At 45.2% G+C, this 20,949-nt stretch overlaps 1 protein-coding gene across 2 annotated transcripts; it reads right to left on the bottom strand.

Annotated features, from left to right (window-relative positions):
• Positions 1-812: 812 nt before the first annotated feature.
• Positions 813-15,179, bottom strand: LOC124138706 (mucin-2). Of its 2 annotated transcripts, XM_048396207.1 has the most exons (5): positions 15,052-15,179; positions 7,527-8,612; positions 4,269-7,436; positions 2,751-3,003; positions 813-1,155 (listed from the first exon to the last, which is right to left on the bottom strand). In XM_048396207.1, the coding sequence occupies exons 1-5, from the start codon at positions 15,094-15,096 to the stop codon at positions 869-871; spliced, it is 4,839 nt and encodes a 1,612-aa protein (XP_048252164.1). In that variant the 5' UTR covers positions 15,097-15,179; the 3' UTR covers positions 813-868. The 2 variants fall into 2 exon arrangements, with proteins under 2 accessions (XP_048252164.1, XP_048252163.1); XM_048396206.1 differs by having other exon boundaries at positions 4,269-8,612.
• Positions 15,180-20,949: the final 5,770 nt, after the last annotated feature.

The following is a 20,949-nucleotide window of genomic DNA, read 5'->3' as shown; positions in this document are numbered from 1 at the left end:
ACATACATTCAACCAAGTCACGGATAGTGACCATGGATCCATAGGTTGCTGGGGACCCCTTTCAAGGATCAGGACATGACTCAACATAGAACATACATTCAACCAAGTCACGGATAGTGACCATGGATCCACAGGTTGCTGGGGTCCCCTTTCAAGCACCAGGACATGACTCAACATAGAACATACATTCAACCAAGTCACGGATAGTGACCATGGATCCATAGGTTGCTGGGGTCCCCTTTCAAGGATCAGGACATGACTCAACATAGAACATACATTCAACCAAGTCACGGATAGTGAGCATGGATCCACAGGTTGCTGGGGACCCCTTTCAAGGATCAGGACATGACTCAACATAGAACATACATTCAACCAAGTCACGGATAGTGACCATGGATCCACAGGTTGCTGGGGACCCCTTTCAAGGATCAGGACATGACTCAACATAGAACATACATTCAACCAAGTCACGGATAGTGACCATGGATCCACAGGTTGCTGGGGACCCCTTTCAAGGATCAGGACATGACTCAACATAGAACATACATTCAACCAAGTCACGGATAGTGACCATGGATCCACAGGTTGCTGGGGACCCCTTTCAAGGATCAGGACATGACTCAACATAGAACATACATTCAACCAAGTCACGGATAGTGACCATGGATCCACAGGTTGCTGGGGACCCCTTTCAAGGATCAGGACATGACTCAACATAGAACATACATTCAACCAAGTCACGGATAGTGACCATGGATCCACAGGTTGCTGGGGACCCCTTTCAAGGATCAGGACATGACTCAACACAGAAGTTCCTTTCCCGACTTTAATGACTTTTTGGTAACAGTAATTCTCGCTTTTCACACAATCACAAGACTCTGATGATCCGTGAGTGTGCTTGCTGAATTTGGGAGTCGCCTTCCCAAATATCACGTCGTCGTCTACCATTGCTGCAGGAACTGCCGTCACAGTTGCTGGCGCACATTGTAAAATTACATTCGAACTTCAGCAGATTGTCATTGCGCATAGCGAAGACCTTGAAGTATGGGCTGGTGGCTGTGAGTCCTCTTGTTGTTAATCCTTCAGTCTTCTTGAAAATCAGCCCGTCACCACACCCTCCCCTAATGACGGCGTACCTGGCATTCGACGTCGTCCCTGTTTGACGCAAAAAAGACATATCTGGTTGGGTTAATCAAAAATTGACTTCAATGTGTTTTGGGGCATTTATGGAGGTATGAATAATAAACCGCTTGGCGTTTTTAAAAAGAAATATGCACACCTGCTTTTACGTTAATACTGCCATAAACGCAATAAAGAACCAATACTGAAATCATTTCTTATAAAAAAGATACGTCAATATTAATTTCAAAGATGTTGGTTTTTTAACAGTCGAAATCAGCGACATTCTGCGCAATGATGAAACCAGACCCGCAGATTCTATTGTCAGCCAATCAGAAAACAGTCCCTTTGTTGTCGTGGCCTATTTTTCAGTTTATGGGAACATAAAAAATATTTACTTATTTGGCCAACTGGCATTGAATCACTTGAAATAAATTGTGCTCTGAACAGTATTTCAGTTATGCCGGGAAGCGTGAGTTAGCGATTCTAAGATCTTTTGAGCAGTATTTCAATTATAACACGTGTCAGTTTCATGTGGGACGAAAGTGATGGAAGTCTTTTATGCTTACCACTCCGGTGAAACCAACTAACACAGGATTCGAATGAGTGAGTGAGTTGGGTTTAACGTCGCTTTTAACAGTATTCCAGTTAAATCGCAGCGTGTCATCTTTATGTGGGAGGAAAGCCCGAAGTGATGCAGGTCTCAGACGTTTACCACTTCGGTGAAACCCACGAGTACGGGTATGGTGCTGACAAACCTAGAAACATAATCGGGGCGAACCGGGATTCGAACCCATTATCACAGGCGTCTTGGATAACTGGGCCACCTGTGTAGCCCCGCATTTGTTTGTTTGTTGTTTAACGCCGCAGTCAGCAATATTCCAGCTATGACTGCGGTCTGTAAATAATCGAGTCAGGATCAGACAATCAAGTGATTAATATCATGAGCATCGATCCACGCAATTGGGATCGACGACATGCATCAACCAAGTCAGCGAGGCTGACCATCAGATCCCGTTAGTCGCCTCTTACGACAAGCATGGTCGCCTTGTACGGCAAGTAGGAGTTGCTGAAGACCTATTCTACCCCGGATTTTCATGGGTCCGGTAATGCGGTACGCGGAACGCAAATAAAATAGTATTTCTAAGCGATGGAAGTGTGAATCCAGCCTTGGTAAACCTCTTCATTTAGAGCGAGTTAAAATTTTAAGTCACATTGGCAATATTTCAGCCATATTGCGACTCTTCAGTTAGAAAATAAAGAGTACGTAAAAGGTTTCTTTATAATTATTTTTTTCGGATTTTGTTTTTCAAAAAGTTACTTCAAATTACTTTTGTCAATCCTTTTAAGAATTGTGTTAAGTATTCGGGATTCAGGGGTGAGCAATGAGACTCGGAATTCAGGGGAGGGCGGGTGGGTGTGAGGGGTGTGTGGGGTGTGTGTGGAGTGTGTGTGGGGTGTGTGGGTGTGTGTGGCACCCTCAGGATTCCGATACGATTTAAACATGACCGTCTTAGCAGTTTATGTATGGAGTAGGAGTCGTCTGTCTTCCGCTGGTGATGGAGGAAGGTTGTGTATACAGACTGGTGTAGTATCGGCAATAGTTCGGCCGGCTATGTAATACTACCTACCAATGGCGTCACATCCGATAGTCTTGAGGCCAACTTCTCGTCCTTGACCTCGACCCACGGCTCTCAACTTGACCTTCCTTCCCTGTGGCATGAAGGTGACCGGCACGCCCAGGACATCCACAATGTCCAGTCTAATAATGAATTTACTGTCCGGGCCCTTGTTCTCCTGCATGGACTTGGCCGCGATCAGCCGGTCAGATATACTCTGAACTTGAGTGTCGTCGGAACCTCTGCTGCCATAAACGCACGTCACCTTTGAACAAGGCCGGAGAAACCAATGGTTGAGTATCAGTTGTACACCTATTAAACTTTATAAAACCAAATGTTGAATTAACAATCGGCAAACCTCGACCCTTTCCGTAACGGCAAAGAAGACCTGGCTGTGATTATACGAAAAGGAAACTTGTGACCATACAGTGAACTGGATTCCGCTTAAACAGGCTCGCGGATGCATTTTTTTGCGCGATAATCGTTCATCTGTGTCAAATTTTCGCTTGTCATTCAAAGATATATAGTTACTTATTGAGAAGCTTTTGTCATAAATATGTTCAAAAGATACTTGCAAACAACCACCTATATTTGTGGTGGTGAGTATGGTTTTACGCCGCTTTTAGCAATATTCCAGCAATATCACGGCGGGGAACCAGAAATGGGCTTCACACATTGTACCCATGTCGGGAATCGAACCCGTGTCTTCGGCGTGACGCGCGAACGCTTAAACCACTAGGCTACCCGACCGCCCCCATAAATGGAATAAGTGTTTGTTTGTTGTTTAACGCCGCACTCAGCAGTATTCCAGCTATATGACGGAGGTCTGTAAATAATCAAGTCTGGACCAGACAATCCAGTGATTAATATCATGAGCATCGATCCACGCAATTGGGACCGATGACATGTATCAACCAAGTCATTGAGGCTGACCATCCGATCCCGTTAGTCGCCTCTTACGACAAGCAAAGTCGCCTTGTACGACAAGCAAAGTCGCCTTGTACGGCAAGTAGGGGTTGCTGAAGACCTATTCTACCCCGGATCTTCACGGGTCAAATTGAATAAGTGTATTGAGGTGAATGGAGATTATATTGAAAAATAAAGGTGCAAAAGATATTCTGCGACTTGGTCTTATATTGCAAGTTGCAAAATTTATTGAACGCCCCTCGTACCACAACCACACTAGCAGGTTCTCTGCGACTTCACCGACTGACAAGCTGGTATGTTAACATCACGTGACGGTCATGTGCGAGCGAGGTCGATGGGTCAAATGTCGTCGCGGCTGACGATGGCTACGTCATGTCCGTTTTCCACCGATCGTTCTCAGAGTCGACAATCGAACTCGCGGACCAGCGATAATAATCCCTGCAGACGATAACAGCGGGAAGCATAGTCGCCTCTTACGACAAGCATAGACACCGCAATGTTATATTTCACTGACCATACTGACAGACGGTGGCCAGTCTTAGACAAAAAGGCCGTTTTTGAATTGTATCCGTTTTTTCGGAATATCATTGGGCGTTTACCTACCTGATATTCCCTGTTGCTTTGGTGGATCAAGTTGCTGCCCTCGCCCCAGCTTGCTTTCACCGTGATGACGTAAACTTGGGAATTTCCTCTCCTATTGAAGATGCATTTTGACGCGGCATTCCCTGTGAAATAGACAGGCAGGCTGTAGTTGACGCGGTCGCCGTTGACGTTGTTGAATTTGAAGACCTTTCCCGACTTGCAAACAGCTTGGAACTCGGCGTCAACGTCACTTATTCCCGTGACCCACGTTGCGTCTGACGTCGACCTTCCGCAGTGAGAGCTAACATCCAGTATGTACTTGCTCGGGTTTTCGTTGCAGGGTTCAATGCTACCGGTGCCCAGATAACTAAAATCGGCCCACTTGAAAAAGACCACGGGAACGTTTAGCCTTGGCACCCGAGAGCCAGGTTGTATGCCATGATCATTTCTGAAAACACACTTCGACTGCGTATCTGCGCCCTTCTTCCAGACGGTGACTGCGACTGGTGTATTTTTGACGACAAAGGTTTTGGTGGAGTCCTGACATTTCAAAGCTACTACGACTCTCGACCTTTGGGGAAGTAAGTTTGCGGTGATGGAGTCGTTCTGGCTGCAGTCAATGTCTACCTCCTGAATGAGGTTGGAGATAATTCTGAGTGGGTATGGTGGGAAGATACTCGGCGGGGGCGATGTTGGTGCAAGAGGTATCGGACACGAGAAATCAAGTCGACCGATAGAGCGTGCACCGTATGCAAGGACGTCAACCTGTATTGTATAGCTTGAACCTTTGACCAGGAAGAGGCATTTCTTCGCCGTCCCTGTGTGATACACTTTCAGCCGGGCAGGGAGAGCCCTTATGTCAGATCCTCCCCCACAGCTGGGCCGGAGTACAAGGAATTTATGGAGAGGGTGAAGTTTCTCGGAGAAATCAATTGTTGATGGCACGAATTTCTTACCAGAGCACGTTATCCAAGTTGCCGCTTTGTTCAACGTGTAACCAGATGGAGGTTCGTTCGGAGGGGTGGTCGCTCTTGGAGTAGTTGGTTTAGGTGTAGTTGCTTTGGGCGTGGTTGGTTTTGGAGTAGTTGCCTTGGGTGTGGTTGGTTTAGGTGTAGTTGCCTTGGGCGTGGTTGGTTTTGGAGTAGTAGCCTTGGGCGTGGTTGGTTTAGGTGTAGTTGCCTTGGGTGTGGTTGGTTTAGGTGTAGTTGCCTTGGGCGTGGTTGGTTTAGGTGTAGTTGCCTTGGGTGTGGTTGGTTTGGGTGTGGTTGGTTTAGGTGTAGTTGCCTTGGGTGTGGTTGGTTTTGGCGTAGTTGCTTTGGGCGTGGTTGGTTTTGGAGTAGTTGCCTTGGTTGTGGTTGGTTTAGGTGTAGTTGCCTTGGGCGTGGTTGGTTTAGGTGTAGTTGCCTTGGGTGTGGTTGGTTTAGGTGTAGTTGCCTTGGGCGTGGTTGGTTTAGGTGTAGTTGCCTTGGGCGTGGTTGGTTTAGGTGCAGTTGCCTTGGGCGTGGTTGGTTTAGGTGTAGTTGCCTTGGGCGTGGTTGGTTTAGGTGTAGTTGCCTTTGGCGTGGTTGCTTTAGGTGTAGTTGCCTTGGGCGTGGTTGCTTTAGGTGTAGTTGCCTTTGGCGTGGTTGCTTTAGGTGTAGTTGCCTTGGGCGTGGTTGCTTTAGGTGTAGTTGCCTTGGGCGTGGTTGCTTTAGGTGTAGTTGCTTTGGGTGTGGTTGCCTTAGGTGTAGTTGCCTTGGGTGTGGTTGGTTTTGGAGCGGTTGCCTTGGGCGTGGTTGCTTTAGGTGTAGTTACCTTGGGCGTGGTTGCTTTAGGCGTAGTTGCCTTGGGCGTGGTTGCTTTAGGCGTAGTTGCCTTGGGCGTGGTTGCTTTAGGCGTAGTTGGTTTCTCAGTAGTTGCCTTGGGCGTGGTTGCTTTAGGCGTCGTTGCCTTGGGTGTGGTTGCTTTGGGCGTCGTCGCCTTGGGTGTGGTTGGTTTTAGAGTAGTTGCCTTGGGCGTGGTTGGTTTTGGAGTAGTTGCCTTGGGCGTGGTTGGTTTTGGAGTAGTTGCCTTGGGCGTGGTCGGTTTGGGAGTAGTTGCTTTAGGGGTAGTTGCCTTGGGTGTGGTTGGTTTCGGAGTGGTTGCCTTGGGGGTGGTTGGTTTTGGAGTAGTTGCCTTAGGCGTGGTCGGTTTTGGAGTAGTTGCTTTAGGGGTAGTTGCCTTTGGTGTGGTTGGTTTAGGTGTAGTTGGCTTGGGCGTGGTTGGTTTAGGTGTAGTTGCTTTGGGCGTGGTTGGTTTTGGAGTAGTTGCCTTGGGCGTGGTTGGTTTAGGTGTAGTTGCCTTGGGTGTGGTTGGTTTAGGTGTAGTTGCCTTGGGCGTGGTTGGTTTTGGAGTAGTTGCTTTGGGCGTGGTTGGTTTTGGAGTAGTTGCCTTGGGCGTGGTTGGTTTGGGCGTGGTTGGTTTAGGTGTAGTTGCTTTAGGGGTGGTTGCCTTGGGTGTGGTTGGTTTAGGTGTAGTTGCCTTGGGCGTGGTTGGTTTAAGAGTAGTTGCCTTGGGCGTGGTTGGTTTTGGAGTAGTTGCCTTGGGCGTGGTTGGTTTTGGAGTAGTAGCCTTGGGCGTGGTCAGTTTTGGTGTAGTTGCTTTAGGGGTGGTTGCCTTGGGCGTGGTTGGTTTAGGTGTAGTTGCCTTGGGCGTGGTTGGTTTTGGAGTAGTTGCCTTGGGCGTGGTTGGTTTTTGAGTAGTTGCCTTGGGCGTGGTTGGTTTTTGAGTAGTTGCCTTGGGCGTGGTTGATTTTGGAGTAGTTGCCTTGGGCGTGGTTGGGTTTGGTGTAGTTGCCTTGGGTGTGGTTGGTTTTGGAGTAGTTGCCTTAGGCGTGGTTGGTTTTGGAGTAGTTGCCTTGGGCGTGGTTGGTTTTGGAGTAGTTGCCTTGGGCGTGGTTGGTTTTGGAGTAGTTGCCTTGGGAGTGGTTGGTTTAGGTGTAGTTGCCTTGGGCGTGGTTGGTTTTGGAGTAGTTGCCTTGGGTGTGGTTGGTTTAGGTGTAGTTGCCTTGGGCGTGGTTGGTTTTGGAGTAGTTGCCTTGGGAGTGGTTGGTTTAGGTGTAGTTGCTTTGGGCGTGGTTGGTTTTGGAGTAGTTGCCTTGGGTGTGGTTGGTTTAGGTGTAGTTGCCTTGGGCGTGGTCGGTTTTAGGGTAGTTGCTTTAGGGGTAGTTGCCTTGGGTGTGGTTGGTTTGGGTGTAGTTGCCTTGGGCGTGGTTGGTTTTGGAGTAGTTGCCTTGGGCGTGGTTGGTTTTGGAGTAGTTGCCTTGGGCGTGGTTGGTTTTGGAGTAGTTGCCTTGGGCGTGGTTGGTTTTGGAGTAGTTGCCTTGGGAGTGGTTGGTTTAGGTGTAGTTGCCTTGGGCGTGGTTGGTTTTGGAGTAGTTGCCTTGGGAGCAGTCGGTTTGGGAGTGGTCGCCTTGGGCGTTGTAGGTCTTGTAGTTGGTGTGGTAGATGGTTCCGTGGGAAAGTCTTCCGTTGTCGTAGGCCCTGGGGTTGTTACTTCGGGCGTGGGCTCAGTTGTAAAGCCTTCTGTTGTCCACTGCTGGGTCGTCCATTTTTGCGTTGTGAATTTCTCTGTCGTTGGAGCAGGAGTCGTGGTAGTCGTGGGAGGCGGGGGTTTACAGGGGACGACCACTCCAGTCCCTTCACTAGCCAGCGTTGCATAATCAAACAGGGACACCTCAATACCTTTGATAGTTTTGGCAGCTCTTTTCCATTTACTGGCGCCATCTCGAACAGACGGTATGTCGTCACGAAACACGCAATTCGTGAACGGATCGGCGTCTAGTACAGCACGCATTGCTACAGAACTTGCTTCAACGGTGTAGGTGAACTTGACCTTGAGGCAGGACACTAAGATTATTTTCTTACTCTTCTGGGGAAGGAACGTAAGATCGACGGAACTATCGTAGTTACATTTGATACTAACAATTGAGGCTGGCATGGGGCCCGACTTGTATTTCAACTGGTACGGTGGGTATGGATCACGATTCAGTTGAGAGAACACAAGTTTTAATGGACAAGAGACTGTCACTTTCCCCACAACTGTAGTCCCAAATGCCACAACTTGGATAGCCAACGTATAAGCTGTTCCCTTCTTGAAGAGGCATCTCGAAGTGGGATCCCCCCCATAGTAGATGTTCGTGACCTTTCCGACTGGAATGACTGGTTTGTAAGCATTGGCGCCGCCAGCGCATTGGGGCTTGAGGATGAGGGAGCCCTGGAGAGGGTGCAGCTGTTTGGCCACCACGAGTTTGGAGGCCAACAGTTCATGACCGGAGCAAGTTACTCGAACCGCGGCATTATTTAGGACACCATCAGGCGGGAGATAGAGCAGTTGACACCGCTGGACCTGAAAGCAAAGGATTGATTTGACTGAGCTCTTGACAGTGTGTGATTACCCACGGCGTGTATGTGCGCATTTCGTGTTTAAAACGGCAATATTCCAGCTGTGTGACGGGCTTGGAATAATCGAGTCTGCACCAGACAATTTAATGATTGATATAATGAGCACAATCCACGCCGATATCGATTCATTAATTCGCGTCTTACGAACTTCAATAGTTGCTTTGTTCCTATGGTTACTTGGTAAACGTGTAAGCGTTCATCAAGACATATTGAGTTAGTTTGTTGATGAACGCCGCACTCAGCAATATTTCAGCTATATGACGGCAGTCTAAATAATTTAGTCTGCACTAGACAATCCAGATTGATATCAGCATCGATTTATTTGGCCTCTTACGACAATCACAGTCGCCTGCAACGGCAATCGTCGCCTGCAACGGCAATCATAGTCGCCTGCAACGGCAATCATAGTCGCCTGCAACGGCAATCATAGTCGCCTTCAACGGCAATCATAGTCGCCTGCAGCGGCAATCATAATCGCCTTCAACGGCAATCATAGTCGCCTACAGCGGCAATCATAGTCGCCTTCAACGGCAATCATAGTCGCCTTCAACGACAATAATAGTCGCCTCTTCTGAAGGCATGGGTTGCTGAAAACCTCTTCAAACCCGGATCTTCACGGGCCATCGAGATGGTTGACGGGCAGAATGGTCCTGAGGACTGGGCAAGTGAAACATTTTACGCACTTACACCACAGGCCCCAACATAGCAGATATATCAAGTCGGCCTGTTAATGATGCCGAGTAGGCTAGGTAAACTTGGTATGTAACTGGACTGAACCTGCATCAGGTGAGGTGAGGTGAAATTGGGTTTAACGTCGCGTCCAAGATTATTGCACTTATATAGCGACGTGCATGTACGTGTGCGCGCGTGTGGGGCTGCTTGTACTAGTCCGGACTGATGCCGATTTATAGTGCTAGTCCACTGAGATACCATGCCGCAGTTTAACATGAATACCCCACTCAGACATAGTATACTGACTCCGAGCAGACCAGTCCTTGTTTTAGTCCCTGAATGCCGAGCGCCATACAGGGTAACAACAAGTACCATCTTTTAACGTCTTTTGGTATGACGCAGCCGGGGATCGAACCCCCGACCTTCCGCTCTCCGGGCGGACGCTCTACCACTAGACTACGGAGGCGGTCCACCTGCATCAGGAACATTTTGACATGAAAACCTAGTTGCACCAGACAAGACCAGGTTGCACCCTGTCCCATAATAGCGGGTCTGGTGCCAGTGTCACAAAGGTTGGTTTGGGTTTGCTGTTTTGTTGCACTCCATTCCAGCTATATGAGAGATCTGACGTTACCTATTGTTATGTGACGTCATTAAATTACACAGTGACCTCATTGAATGAGAGTGAGTATGATTTTACGCCGCTTTTAGCAATATTCCAGAAATATCACGACGGGGGACACCAGAAATGGGCTCCACACATTGTACAGACCTCAGTGAGTTTGTTTGATAAAATTGTCATTTTTAACAACCAATCAGCAGATACCATCTCCATAACACCTCACTTGGTGCAGATGAAGCGGGGCATCACATGGATACAATGCTTTTGAAACATTGTCAAGTAGATTTAACTGGTAAATATGTTTGTTTAACGCCGCACTCAGCAATATCCCCCATAAGGGCCCTTTGTGACCACTTCAAAAGTCTTAGTTAAGGAAATTTGAAATAACTTTATGGGACTGCCACACGTCTTCTTTCTTTTGACGTCACGATACGTCTAGCTCAGGGCATTTGTGTTTGACTTCCATGATAGGCTAATCTAGGCTCGAAATGAGGTTTAACTTATATAGTGAGAGAGTCTTGTTTTACGCCGCACACACGAAACAATTTTTAAGACTCTCTTCGGCGTGACAAGCGAACGCTTTAACCGCTAGCATCCCCTCAAAGCCCTTTACCTATATAACGAGGTGCATGCAAGTGGATGTCTGCTTGTACCAGTCCCAGTTAATGCCGGATTTATAGTGCTAGCCCACTGACGGAGATACCATGCCGCATTTAAACATGGAGACCCCTCTCAGGCAAAGTGTACTGACCTTAGGCCGACCAGTCCGTATTTTATTCCCTCAAATCTCAACACCTAGCAAGGTAACCGACACTATCTACAAGACCACGTAGGCGGTACGCGTCCTGGTAGAAGTATGCAATCACATTTATATTTGTGTTTGGTGGTATTCAGTAAGGCCATGTTTGTTTGTTGCTTAACGCCACACTGAGCAATATTCCAGCTGTGTGACAGCGATTTGTAAATAATCGAGTCCCCGATCCGTTAGTCTCTTACGACAAGCATAGACAAGCAAGCTTGGGTTGCTGAAGACCAATTCTAACCCGGATATTCACGGGAAGATGGGAACATTAATATATGTTGTTGGAATATTCAAGGAATTCATACTGTCATTAATGACCATTCATTCAGTATCTTCTCGGTTTCGATTCAATAAAACCATGCATAATGATAATGCACTAATCGACAGCCCTATGACAGGCTTAACGTGTTGCCTCTATGGCAGGCCGGCTACAGAGAAGTGGGGCGTTCGGGGTGGGTGAGTGAGTATTGGTTTACGCCGCTTTAGCAATATTCCAGCAATATCACGGCGGGGGACACCAGAAATGGGCTTCACACATTGTACCCATGTGGGGAATCGAACCCGGGGCTTCGGCGTGACGAGCGAACGCTTTAACCACAAGGCTACCCCGCCGTTCCGACTTATATAAATTATTTTATTATAAATTATAAGGTCGGAGAATGTGTTGATTGTAATGTTGCAAGCCTATCATCAGACCCCCTTACTCAACCTGAAATTCTGAAAGCTGTCAATTCCTTGAGAGAGAGTAAATCCCCAGTTTCAGATAGTATCCGTCTCCTTTGTATAAACAAAGGAAATTTACTAGACCCGAATAATATCCGTGGTATTTCTCTTTTAAATACTCTGGGGCAGGTTTTTACATCTACTTTGGAGGTTACAATAAGAACTTTGATGGAGTAATTATGCTTATTCATGAATCACAGGCTGGATTCAAGAATAATTATTCTACAATTTACTTGACATAAGACAGGTATTTATGGGAAGATATTTAATGTTTTTAATGATATATATTCTAAGATTAGGACTTGTGTAAGAAGTGGAGATGGTAGAACAGATATTTGACACATCAGGAGGCCGTCAAGGATGCATTTTGAGTCCAGTTTTATTTATTTAGTTTTGGAATTTGAGCAAGTGGATTAAGAGGCATATTTGTTCATGAGGTTGGTTGGTTTGTTGTTTAACGCCGCACTCAGCAATATTCCAGCTATTTGACGGCGGTCTGTAAATAATCGAGTCCGGACCAGACAATCCAGTGATTGACATCATGAGCATCGATCAATGCAATTGGGATACGATGACATGCATCAACCAAATCAGTGAGCCTGACCACCCGATCCTGTTAGTCACCTCTTACGACAAACATAGTCGCCTTTTACGGCAAGCATGGGCTACTGAAGACCTATTCTACCCCGGATCTTCAGGGGTCGATACAACCATGTAAAGCTTGGGTTTAATGGCTACCGTCAAAGGGCCATTGTACCCTCACATTAATATGTAAAATGAATTTCAATCTAAAACTAAAGTGATGAATTTAAATGGGTGGGTATGAATAACAATTTAAAGTTAACTATTTTTTCCTAAAAAAAACCAAGACTTGGTGGATACTTCTGAAGTTTCGTGAACGAATTTTAATTTATGTTTCGTTGCAGACGGACAGGCGGTTGTGCTGAACATGTGGATCACTATCTGACTTATCGAGGTCCTTATGATTTGGGTTGAAGAAATAAACGTTTCTAATTAGTGAGTTGGTTTTTAACGCCGCTTTTAACAATATTCCAGTTATATCGCGGCGTGTCAGCTTAATTTTGGAGGAAAGTCCGAGTGATGCAGGTCTCAGACGTTTACCACTTCGGTGAAACCCACGAGCACCGGTATGGTGCTGACAAACCTAGAAACATAATCGGGGCGAACGGGATTCGAACCCACAATCACAGATTTCTGGCGTGCCCAAAGTACGTACATGTAGATCGAACCGCCTGTTGCTAATGACCACCCGCACCTAAGCAAGGCCATTTCCATTGTTGTCTGTTTCAACTCAAATTTCGTTTTTCCACTGGATTTTTTCTTTTTGGCAGGTTGTCACGCCATTGCGCGGTCGCTTCATATCTGTTTTGGTTGGTTGTTTGTTGTTTAACGCCGTACTCAGCAATATTCCAGCTATGAGACGGTGGTCTCAAACTAATCGAGTCTGGACCAGACAATCCAGTGACGGATATCACGAGCATTGATCTAAGGGATACGATGAAATGAATGAAATGCGTTGACCAAGTCAGCGAGCCTGACCACCCAATCGCGTTTGTCGCCTCTTAAGGAAAGCATGGGTTGCTAAAGACCAATTCTAACCCGGAATCTACACAGATTTGCTTCATATCTGAAGCGGCAGTGGAGGTTGCGAATAGAGGTTATTTTGTAAGTACTTTTATAGATCCGTAACATGCTAAAGAAATATATAAATAACAAAATAAAACCATTCCTCTCAACCCAGTCTGGTTAAAACAAGAGTCATCCGAAGATGACGTATCCCCCCGACGTGGCATGTCGATAAACTGTGTGTACCTTCAAATAACAAACTGCACTACTAGTGAACATGATTGATATGTGCATAAAGTTTGGTGAATCTCTGTCGCATGGTTTGGAAGATATGCTCCAGACGAGGACATTACCCTAAGTTCATCGATTTTCAATTTAAATTGAAAAAAGAAAAAATAGAAAAAATCGGTTAATAGCAAAGGCACCACTACATAACCTGCTTGATAGGTGTAAAATCTTTGAGAAGCTAAGTTGTATGGTTCGGGAGATATGGTCCGGACACTACCCTAAAATTTCCTAAGTTCATCATATTTCCATGGAAACGACCAAAATATATATTTTTTGAAATCTCCAGATTGCATAAGGCACTACTACTGAGCCTGATTGGTAAGTGTACCAAGTTTTGTGAAGCTAGGTTGTACGGTTTAGGAAATATGCTCCGGACAAACAATGATTACAGACGGATAGACGGATAGACGGATATACTGATGGCTATATCCCCCCGTCATTATATGCCGGGGGGATAAAAAAGACGTGAAAAAGAACAAAATATCTCGAAAATCATGTGTCTTATGAGGATATATTGAATGTACTTCAAAATAGGGTTATGATCCGGACAGCACAGAGTTTTAGACCAACTTACGTACCAGTAACTAGTAGCATATATAAAAACAGGATTAGAGGTAATTTCGGAAACGGGAATTTACATGCAGTATGGAAAAGTGAGTGAGTGAGTTGGGTTTAACGCCGCTATTGACATTATTATCAGTATGGAAAAGAGCACTTTTAAACCAGAAGGGTACAAGAGATATCCCTATCCCATTGATAGTTTCCATGTCGATCATACTTCGTTTTAGCAAAACCACGCTAAGCGGTGCCATGAATATACCAAACAACGTTTCATGGGTAACAAATTTTAAAGTTATCGTCCCGATTCAGGGGTTTCCGGAACTACCAGGTTCCACATTTGTTTATTTTTGTTTAGCGCCACACTCACGGTGGTCTGTAAATAATGGACCGAAACAGATACTTCAGTGATGGACTGAAACATACTTCAGTGATGGACTGAAACAGATACTTCAGTGATGGTCATCATGTGATTCGATCTACGCAAATGGGATACGATAAAATGCATCAATCATGCCTCAGTGAGCCTGATCATCCGATCTCGTTAGTCCACTCTCACAACAGACATGAGACCCGTGAAGATCCGGGTTAGAATTGGTCTTCAAGAACCCATGCTTGTCGTGAGAGGATCGGGTGGTCAGTCTCGCTCACTTGGTTGATGCTTGTCATCGTATCCTAATTGCGTAGATCGTTGCTCATGATGTCAATCACAGGGTTATCTGATCCAGACTCGATTATTTACTCACCGCCATCATATAGCTGGAATATTGCTAAGAGTGGCGTCAAACAAAAAACAAAACAAAACAAAACAAAAACAAAAACAAAAACAAACAAACAAACAAACAAACAGACAAGTATGGAGGTTTTCACTTGATTTAAGTGCAAGTACTTGGAGCGGGTATGTAAGCACATGTACGTGTACATGTACGCACGTGGATGGCATAGGCGGATCCGGATGGGGTGTGGGGTGTGTGGGGTGGGTGAGGCCCACGGGGGTCCGGACCCTACCCCTTTTCAAAAACCAAATGTAGTATGTTGTAGGCAGTAAAAATATCTGAGCGAGGATTTTGATATGAGCTCCTCCCTTATAAAAATGACCATACATAAATTAAGTATCTAAATATTACTTACCTGCAGAAGCAGCGTCAGAAATCCGACAACGACGTAGTTGGACATGTCTGACCAGCATGCCACGTGTCCATACGAGCGAAGACGCGAGCCTTGACTTCCTCTTTGTATAAACTTGCCTTGCACGTGCGGCTGCGTTTGTGCGAATCGTAACATTTTAAAACCGCCTGAGGAATTCATTGATCCTCGTTTCTTTACGGACAGAGAGTCGAGTGGTCACGAATGTGTTATTCGTGAATGGATAACGGATAAAGATACTGTGCCAATACAATGCCTCTGAAAGTGGTTTGCTTTTGTGAGCCTTTAATTAATCTACGATTGACAAATCGCTGGCAATTATTTTTATTCTTATCTATTTGTTGAAAAAGGTATCTTTTGGAAAGCAATGTTATGTCAGCATCCTAAACCTAAACCCAGCTCACTAAAAATCCACTTGACCTTTTCTTTTGAACTATACGAAAAAGAAAAATTACCTTATTTAAGAGGTCATGGTGTGTTTTATCATTGATATACAAGTTTTATAAAAAAATAAAGTAAATATTGCTTAACCGTTTTGACACACTGACGCTCAAAGGGACCAATTCAAAAGGTCTGTGTCGGATAAATATCTTAAAGTTCAGGGGTAGGGGGTTAATGGCCGTGCAAGTTTTCCATCCAAAAAAATCAGCTTACCTGATTTCTCAATGTTTTATGTAGTAACCAAACTAAGAAAAACGTCGGATCCTATTTCACCGATCCTATTGTTATTCATATGCTGTGAGGAGTTGTCTTTCCACGAGATACGGTTACGTTGTCCAAGATCCATAAAAAGTCTACAGGTGATTTCCAATAAAATGCCTGTATTTTTAACCATTATTGGTGAAGGAGGGGGTACAGTAGGTCTCAAAACTTAAGGAATTAAGATTTTATCCGACAAAACGCTTTTGAACTGGTCCCTAACCTATGTGTAACTGTTTCTATAAGAAAATATTTCTTCCTGGAAACAAACACTAAGATAACGTTGGCTTATTCGGGGTGCTGAGATGGATGTGTTACGGATGTGGAAATGGGTGACAGTATGGGTGTTTATTCGGGGAGTGTGTATGGGTAACGGTAGGAATGTTTATTTGGGTTGTGTATATGGGTGACAGTAAGGGTGTTTATTCGGATTGTGTGTATGGGTGACGGTGAGAGTGTTTTTTTGGTTTGTGTGTATAGGTGACGGTGAGCGTGTTTATTCGGGTTGTGTGTAGGGGTGACGGTGAGAGTGCTTTTTTGGTTTGTGTGTAGGGGTGACGGTGATAGTGTTATTTGGGTTGTGTATATGGGTGACGGTGAGAGTGCTTTTTTAGTTTGTGTGTAGGGGTGACGGTGAGAGTGTTTATTTGGGTAGTGTGTGTGGGTGATGGAAAGGGTGTTTATTGGGCTGTGTGTATGGGTAACGGCAAGTGTGTAATTTCGGACGGTGTGTATGGGTTATTGTGAGAGTGTTTATTTGGGTTGTGTGTATGGGTAACGATAAGAATGTTATTTTGGGTTGTGTGTGTGGGTGACAGTGAGAGGGTTTATTTGGGTTGTGTGTATGGGTTACGGTGAGAGTGTTTATTTGGGTTGTGTGTATAGGTGATGGAAATGGTGTTTATTTGGGCTGTGTGTATGGGTAACGGCAAGTATGTAATTTCGGATGGTTTGTATGGGTTATGGTGAGAGTGTTAATTGGGTTGTGTGTATGGGTTACGGTGAGAGTGTTTATTTGGGTAGTGTGTGTGGGTGATGGAAATGGTGTTTATTTGGGCTGTGTGTATGGGTAACGGTCAGTATGTTATTTCGGATCGTGTGTATGGGTGTCATTAAGGGTGTTTATTTGGGTAGTGTGGATGGGTGACGGTGAGAGTATGTATTTGGGCTGTGTGTATGTGTGACGGTGAGAGTGTTTATTTGGGTTGTGTGTATGTGTTACAGTTAGGATGTTTATTTGGGTTGTGTGTATGTGTGACGATGAAAGTGTTTATTTGGGTTGTGTGTGTGTGACGGTGAGAGTGTTTATTTGGGTTGTGTGTATGGGTGATGGTAAGGGTGTTTTTTCGGATAGTGTGTATTGCTGACAGTGAGAGTGTTAATTCGGGTTGTGTGTATGGGTAACGATAAGTGTGTTACTTTTGGGTTGTGTGTATGGGTGACAATTAGGGTTTGTTTAGGGATGTGTGTATGGGTGACGGTAAGGGTGTTTATTTGGGTTGTGTTAATGTGTGACGATGAGAGTATTTATTTGGGTAGTGTGTATGTGTGACGGTAAGGGTGTTTATTTGGGTTGTGTTTATGTGTGACGATGAGAGTGTTTATTTGGGTTGTGTGTATGTGTGACGGTAAGGGTGTTTATTTGGGTTGTGTATTGCTGACAGTGAGAGGGTTCATTCGGGTTGTGTGTATGGGTGACGGTGATAGTGTTATTTGGGCTGTGTGTATGGGTGACGGTGATAGTGTTATTTGGGTTGTGTGTATGGGTGACGGTGAAAGTGTTATTTTGGCTGTGTGTATGGGTGACGGTGATAGTGTTATTTGGGTGTTGTGTATGGGTGACGGTGAAAGTGTTATTTGGGCTGTGTGTATGTGTGACGGTGAGAGTGATATTTTGGCTGTGTGTATGTGTGACGGTGATAGTGTTATTTGGGCTGTGTGTATGTGTGACGGTGAGAGTGATATTTTGGGTTGTGTATATCATAGACGGTGATAGTGTTATTTGGGTTGTGTGTATGGGTGACGGTGATAGTGTTATTTGGGTTGTGTGTATGGGTGACGGTGAGAGTGATATTTGGGTGTTGTGTATGGGTGACGGTGATAGTGTTATTTGGGTTGTGTGTATGGGTGACGGTGAAAGTGTTATTTGGGCTGTGTGTATGGGTGACGGTGATAGTGTTATTTTGGCTGTGTGTATGGGTGACGGTGATAGTGTTATTTGGGCTGTGTGTATGTGTGACGGTGAGAGTGATATTTTGGGTTGTGTGTATGGGTGACGGTGATAGTGTTATTTGGGTTGTGTATATGGGTGACGGTGATAGTGTTATTTGGGCTGTGTGTATGGGTGACGGTGATAGTGTTATTTGGGCTGTGTGTATGGGTGACGGTGAGAGTGATATTTTGGGTTGTGTATATCATAGACGGTGATAGTGTTATTTGGGTTGTGTGTATGGGTGACGGTGATAGTGTTATTTGGGTTGTGTGTATGGGTGACGGTGAGAGTGATATTTGGGTGTTGTGTATGGGTGACGGTGATAGTGTTATTTGGGTTGTGTGTATGGGTGACGGTGAAAGTGTTATTTGGGCTGTGTGTATGGGTGACGGTAATAGTGTTATTTTGGCTGTGTGTATGGGTGACGGTGATAGTGTTATTTGGGCTGTGTGTATGTGTGACGGTGAGAGTGATATTTTGGGTTGTGTATATCATAGACGGTGATAGTGTTATTTGGGTTGTGTATATGGGTGACGGTGATAGTGTTATTTGGGCTGTGTGTATGGGTGACGGTGATAGTGTTATTTGGGCTGTGTATATGGGTGACGGTGATAGTGTTATTTGGGCTGTGTGTATGGGTGACGGTGATAGTGTTATTTGGGCTGTGTGTAGGGGTGACGGTGATAGTGTTATTTGGGCTGTGTGTAGGGGTGACGGTGATAGTGTTATTTGGGCTGTGTGTAGGGGTGACGGTGATAGTGTTATTTGGGCTGTGTGTATGGGTGACGGTGATAGTGTTATTTGGGTTGTGTATGGGTGACGGTGATAGTGTTATTTGGGCTGTGTGTATGGGTGACGGTGATAGTGTTATTTTGGGTTGTGTATATCATAGACGGTGATAGTGTTATTTGGGTTGTGTATATGGGTGACGGTGATAGTGTTATTTGGGCTGTGTATATGGGTGACGGTGATAGTGTTATTTGGGTTGTGTATATGGGTGACGGTGATAGTGTTATTTGGGCTGTGTATATGGGTGACGGTGATAGTGTTATTTGGGCTGTGTGTATGGGTGACGGTGATAGTGTTATTTGGGCGTTGTGTATGGATGACGGTGATAGTGTTATTTGGGTTGTGTGTATGTGTGACGGTGATAGTGTTACTTGGGTTGTGTGTAGGGGTGACGGTGATAGTGTTATTTGGGCTGTGTGTATGTGTGACGGTGATAGTGTTACTTGGGTTGTGTGTAGGGGTGACGGTGATAGTGTTATTCGGGTTGTGTGTATGGGTGACGGTGATAGTGTTATTTGGGTTGTGTGTAGGGGTGACGGTGATAGTGTTATTTGGGTTACGTGTAGGGGTGACGGTGATAGTGTTATTTGGGTTGTGTGTATGGGTGACGGTGATAGTGTTATTTTTGCTGTGTGTATGGGTGACGGTGATAGTGTTATTTTTGCTGTGTGTATGGGTGACGGTGATAGTGTTATTTGGGCTGTGTGTATGTGTGACGGTGATAGTGTTATTTGGGTTGTGTGTAGGGGTGACGGTGATAGTGTTATTCGGGTTGTGTGTATGGGTGACGGTGATAGTGTTATTTGGGTTGTGTGTAGGGGTGACGGTGATAGTGTTATTTGGGTTGTGTGTATGGGTGACGGTGATAGTGTTATTTGGGTTGTGTGTATGGGTGACGGTGATAGTGTTATTTGGGTTGTGTGTATGGGTGACGGTGATAGTGTTATTTGGGTTGTGTGTAGGGGTGACGGTGATAGTGTTATTTGGGTTGTGTGTATGGGTGACGGTGATAGTGTTATTTGGGTTGTGTGTAGGGGTGACGGTAATAGTGTTATTTTGGCTGTGTGTATGGGTGACGGTGATAGTGTTATTTTGGCTGTGTGTATGTTTGACGATGAGAGTGATTTTTTGGGTTGTGTATATCAGAGACGGTGATAGTGTTATTGGGTTGTGTGTATGGGTGACAATTAGGGTTTGTTTGGGGATGTGTGTATCGGTGACGTAAGGGTGTTTATTTGGGTTGTGTGTATGGGTGATGGTGATAGTGTTTATTTTAGTTGTGTGTATGTGTGGCGGTATATACCACCGGCTGGTGGTTTGAGTTAGTAAAGAAATTGAAGTTGAAATATGTAAGGGTGTTTATTTGGGTAGTGTGTATGGGTGATGGGAAGGGTGTTTATTTGGGTAGTGTGTATTGGTGATGGGAAGGGTGTTTATTTGGGTAGTGTGTATTGGTGATGGGAAGGGTGCTATTTGGGTAGTGTGTATTGGTGATGGGAAGGGTGTTTATTTGGGTAGTGTGTATGGGTGATGGGAAGGGTGTTTATTTGGGTAGTGTGTATTGGTGATGGGAAGGGTGTTTATTTGGGTAGTGTGTATTGGTGATGGGAAGGGTGTTTATTTGGGTAGTGTGTATGGGTGATGGGAAGGGTGTTTATTTGGGTAGTGTGTATGGGTGATGGGAAGGGTGTTTATTTGGGTAGTGTGTATGGGTGATAGGAAGGGTGTTTATTTGGGTAGTGTGTATGGATGGCGGCATGGGTGTTTTATTTGGGTAGTGTGTATGGGTGGCGGTAAGGGTGTTCATTTGGGTTGTGTATATGGATGACGGTAAGAGTGTTTATTTGGGTTGTGTATATGGGTGGCGGTAAGAGTGTTTATTTGGGTTGTGTATATGGATGACGGTAAGGTTTTTTGTTTGGGTAGTGTGTATGGGTGACAGTATGTATGTTATTTCGGTTAGTGTGTATGTGTGACTCAAAGGTGTTTATTCGGGTTGTAGGGATGAGTGAACGTGAGGGTTTGAGTAGGAAATGAGGGTGTGTTTTCTGGGTTGCGGGTACTAGTACATGTGAAGACAAGGGGTATTCATGGGGACGAGTGGTTGTAAGACTGGGTATTGATTGTTTGTGAGGTTCGGGGTGGTTGTCTTAGAAGGATCGTGAAGCGTTCATAAAATCAAC

This window comes from Haliotis rufescens, unplaced genomic scaffold (genome assembly GCF_023055435.1).
Source record: "Haliotis rufescens isolate VD_foot unplaced genomic scaffold, xgHalRufe1.0.p SCAF_15, whole genome shotgun sequence".
NCBI lineage: Eukaryota > Metazoa > Mollusca > Gastropoda > Lepetellida > Haliotidae > Haliotis > Haliotis rufescens.
The sequence above is the reverse complement of the archived record's forward strand: the minus strand, read 5'-3'. Positions and strand labels throughout refer to the sequence as shown.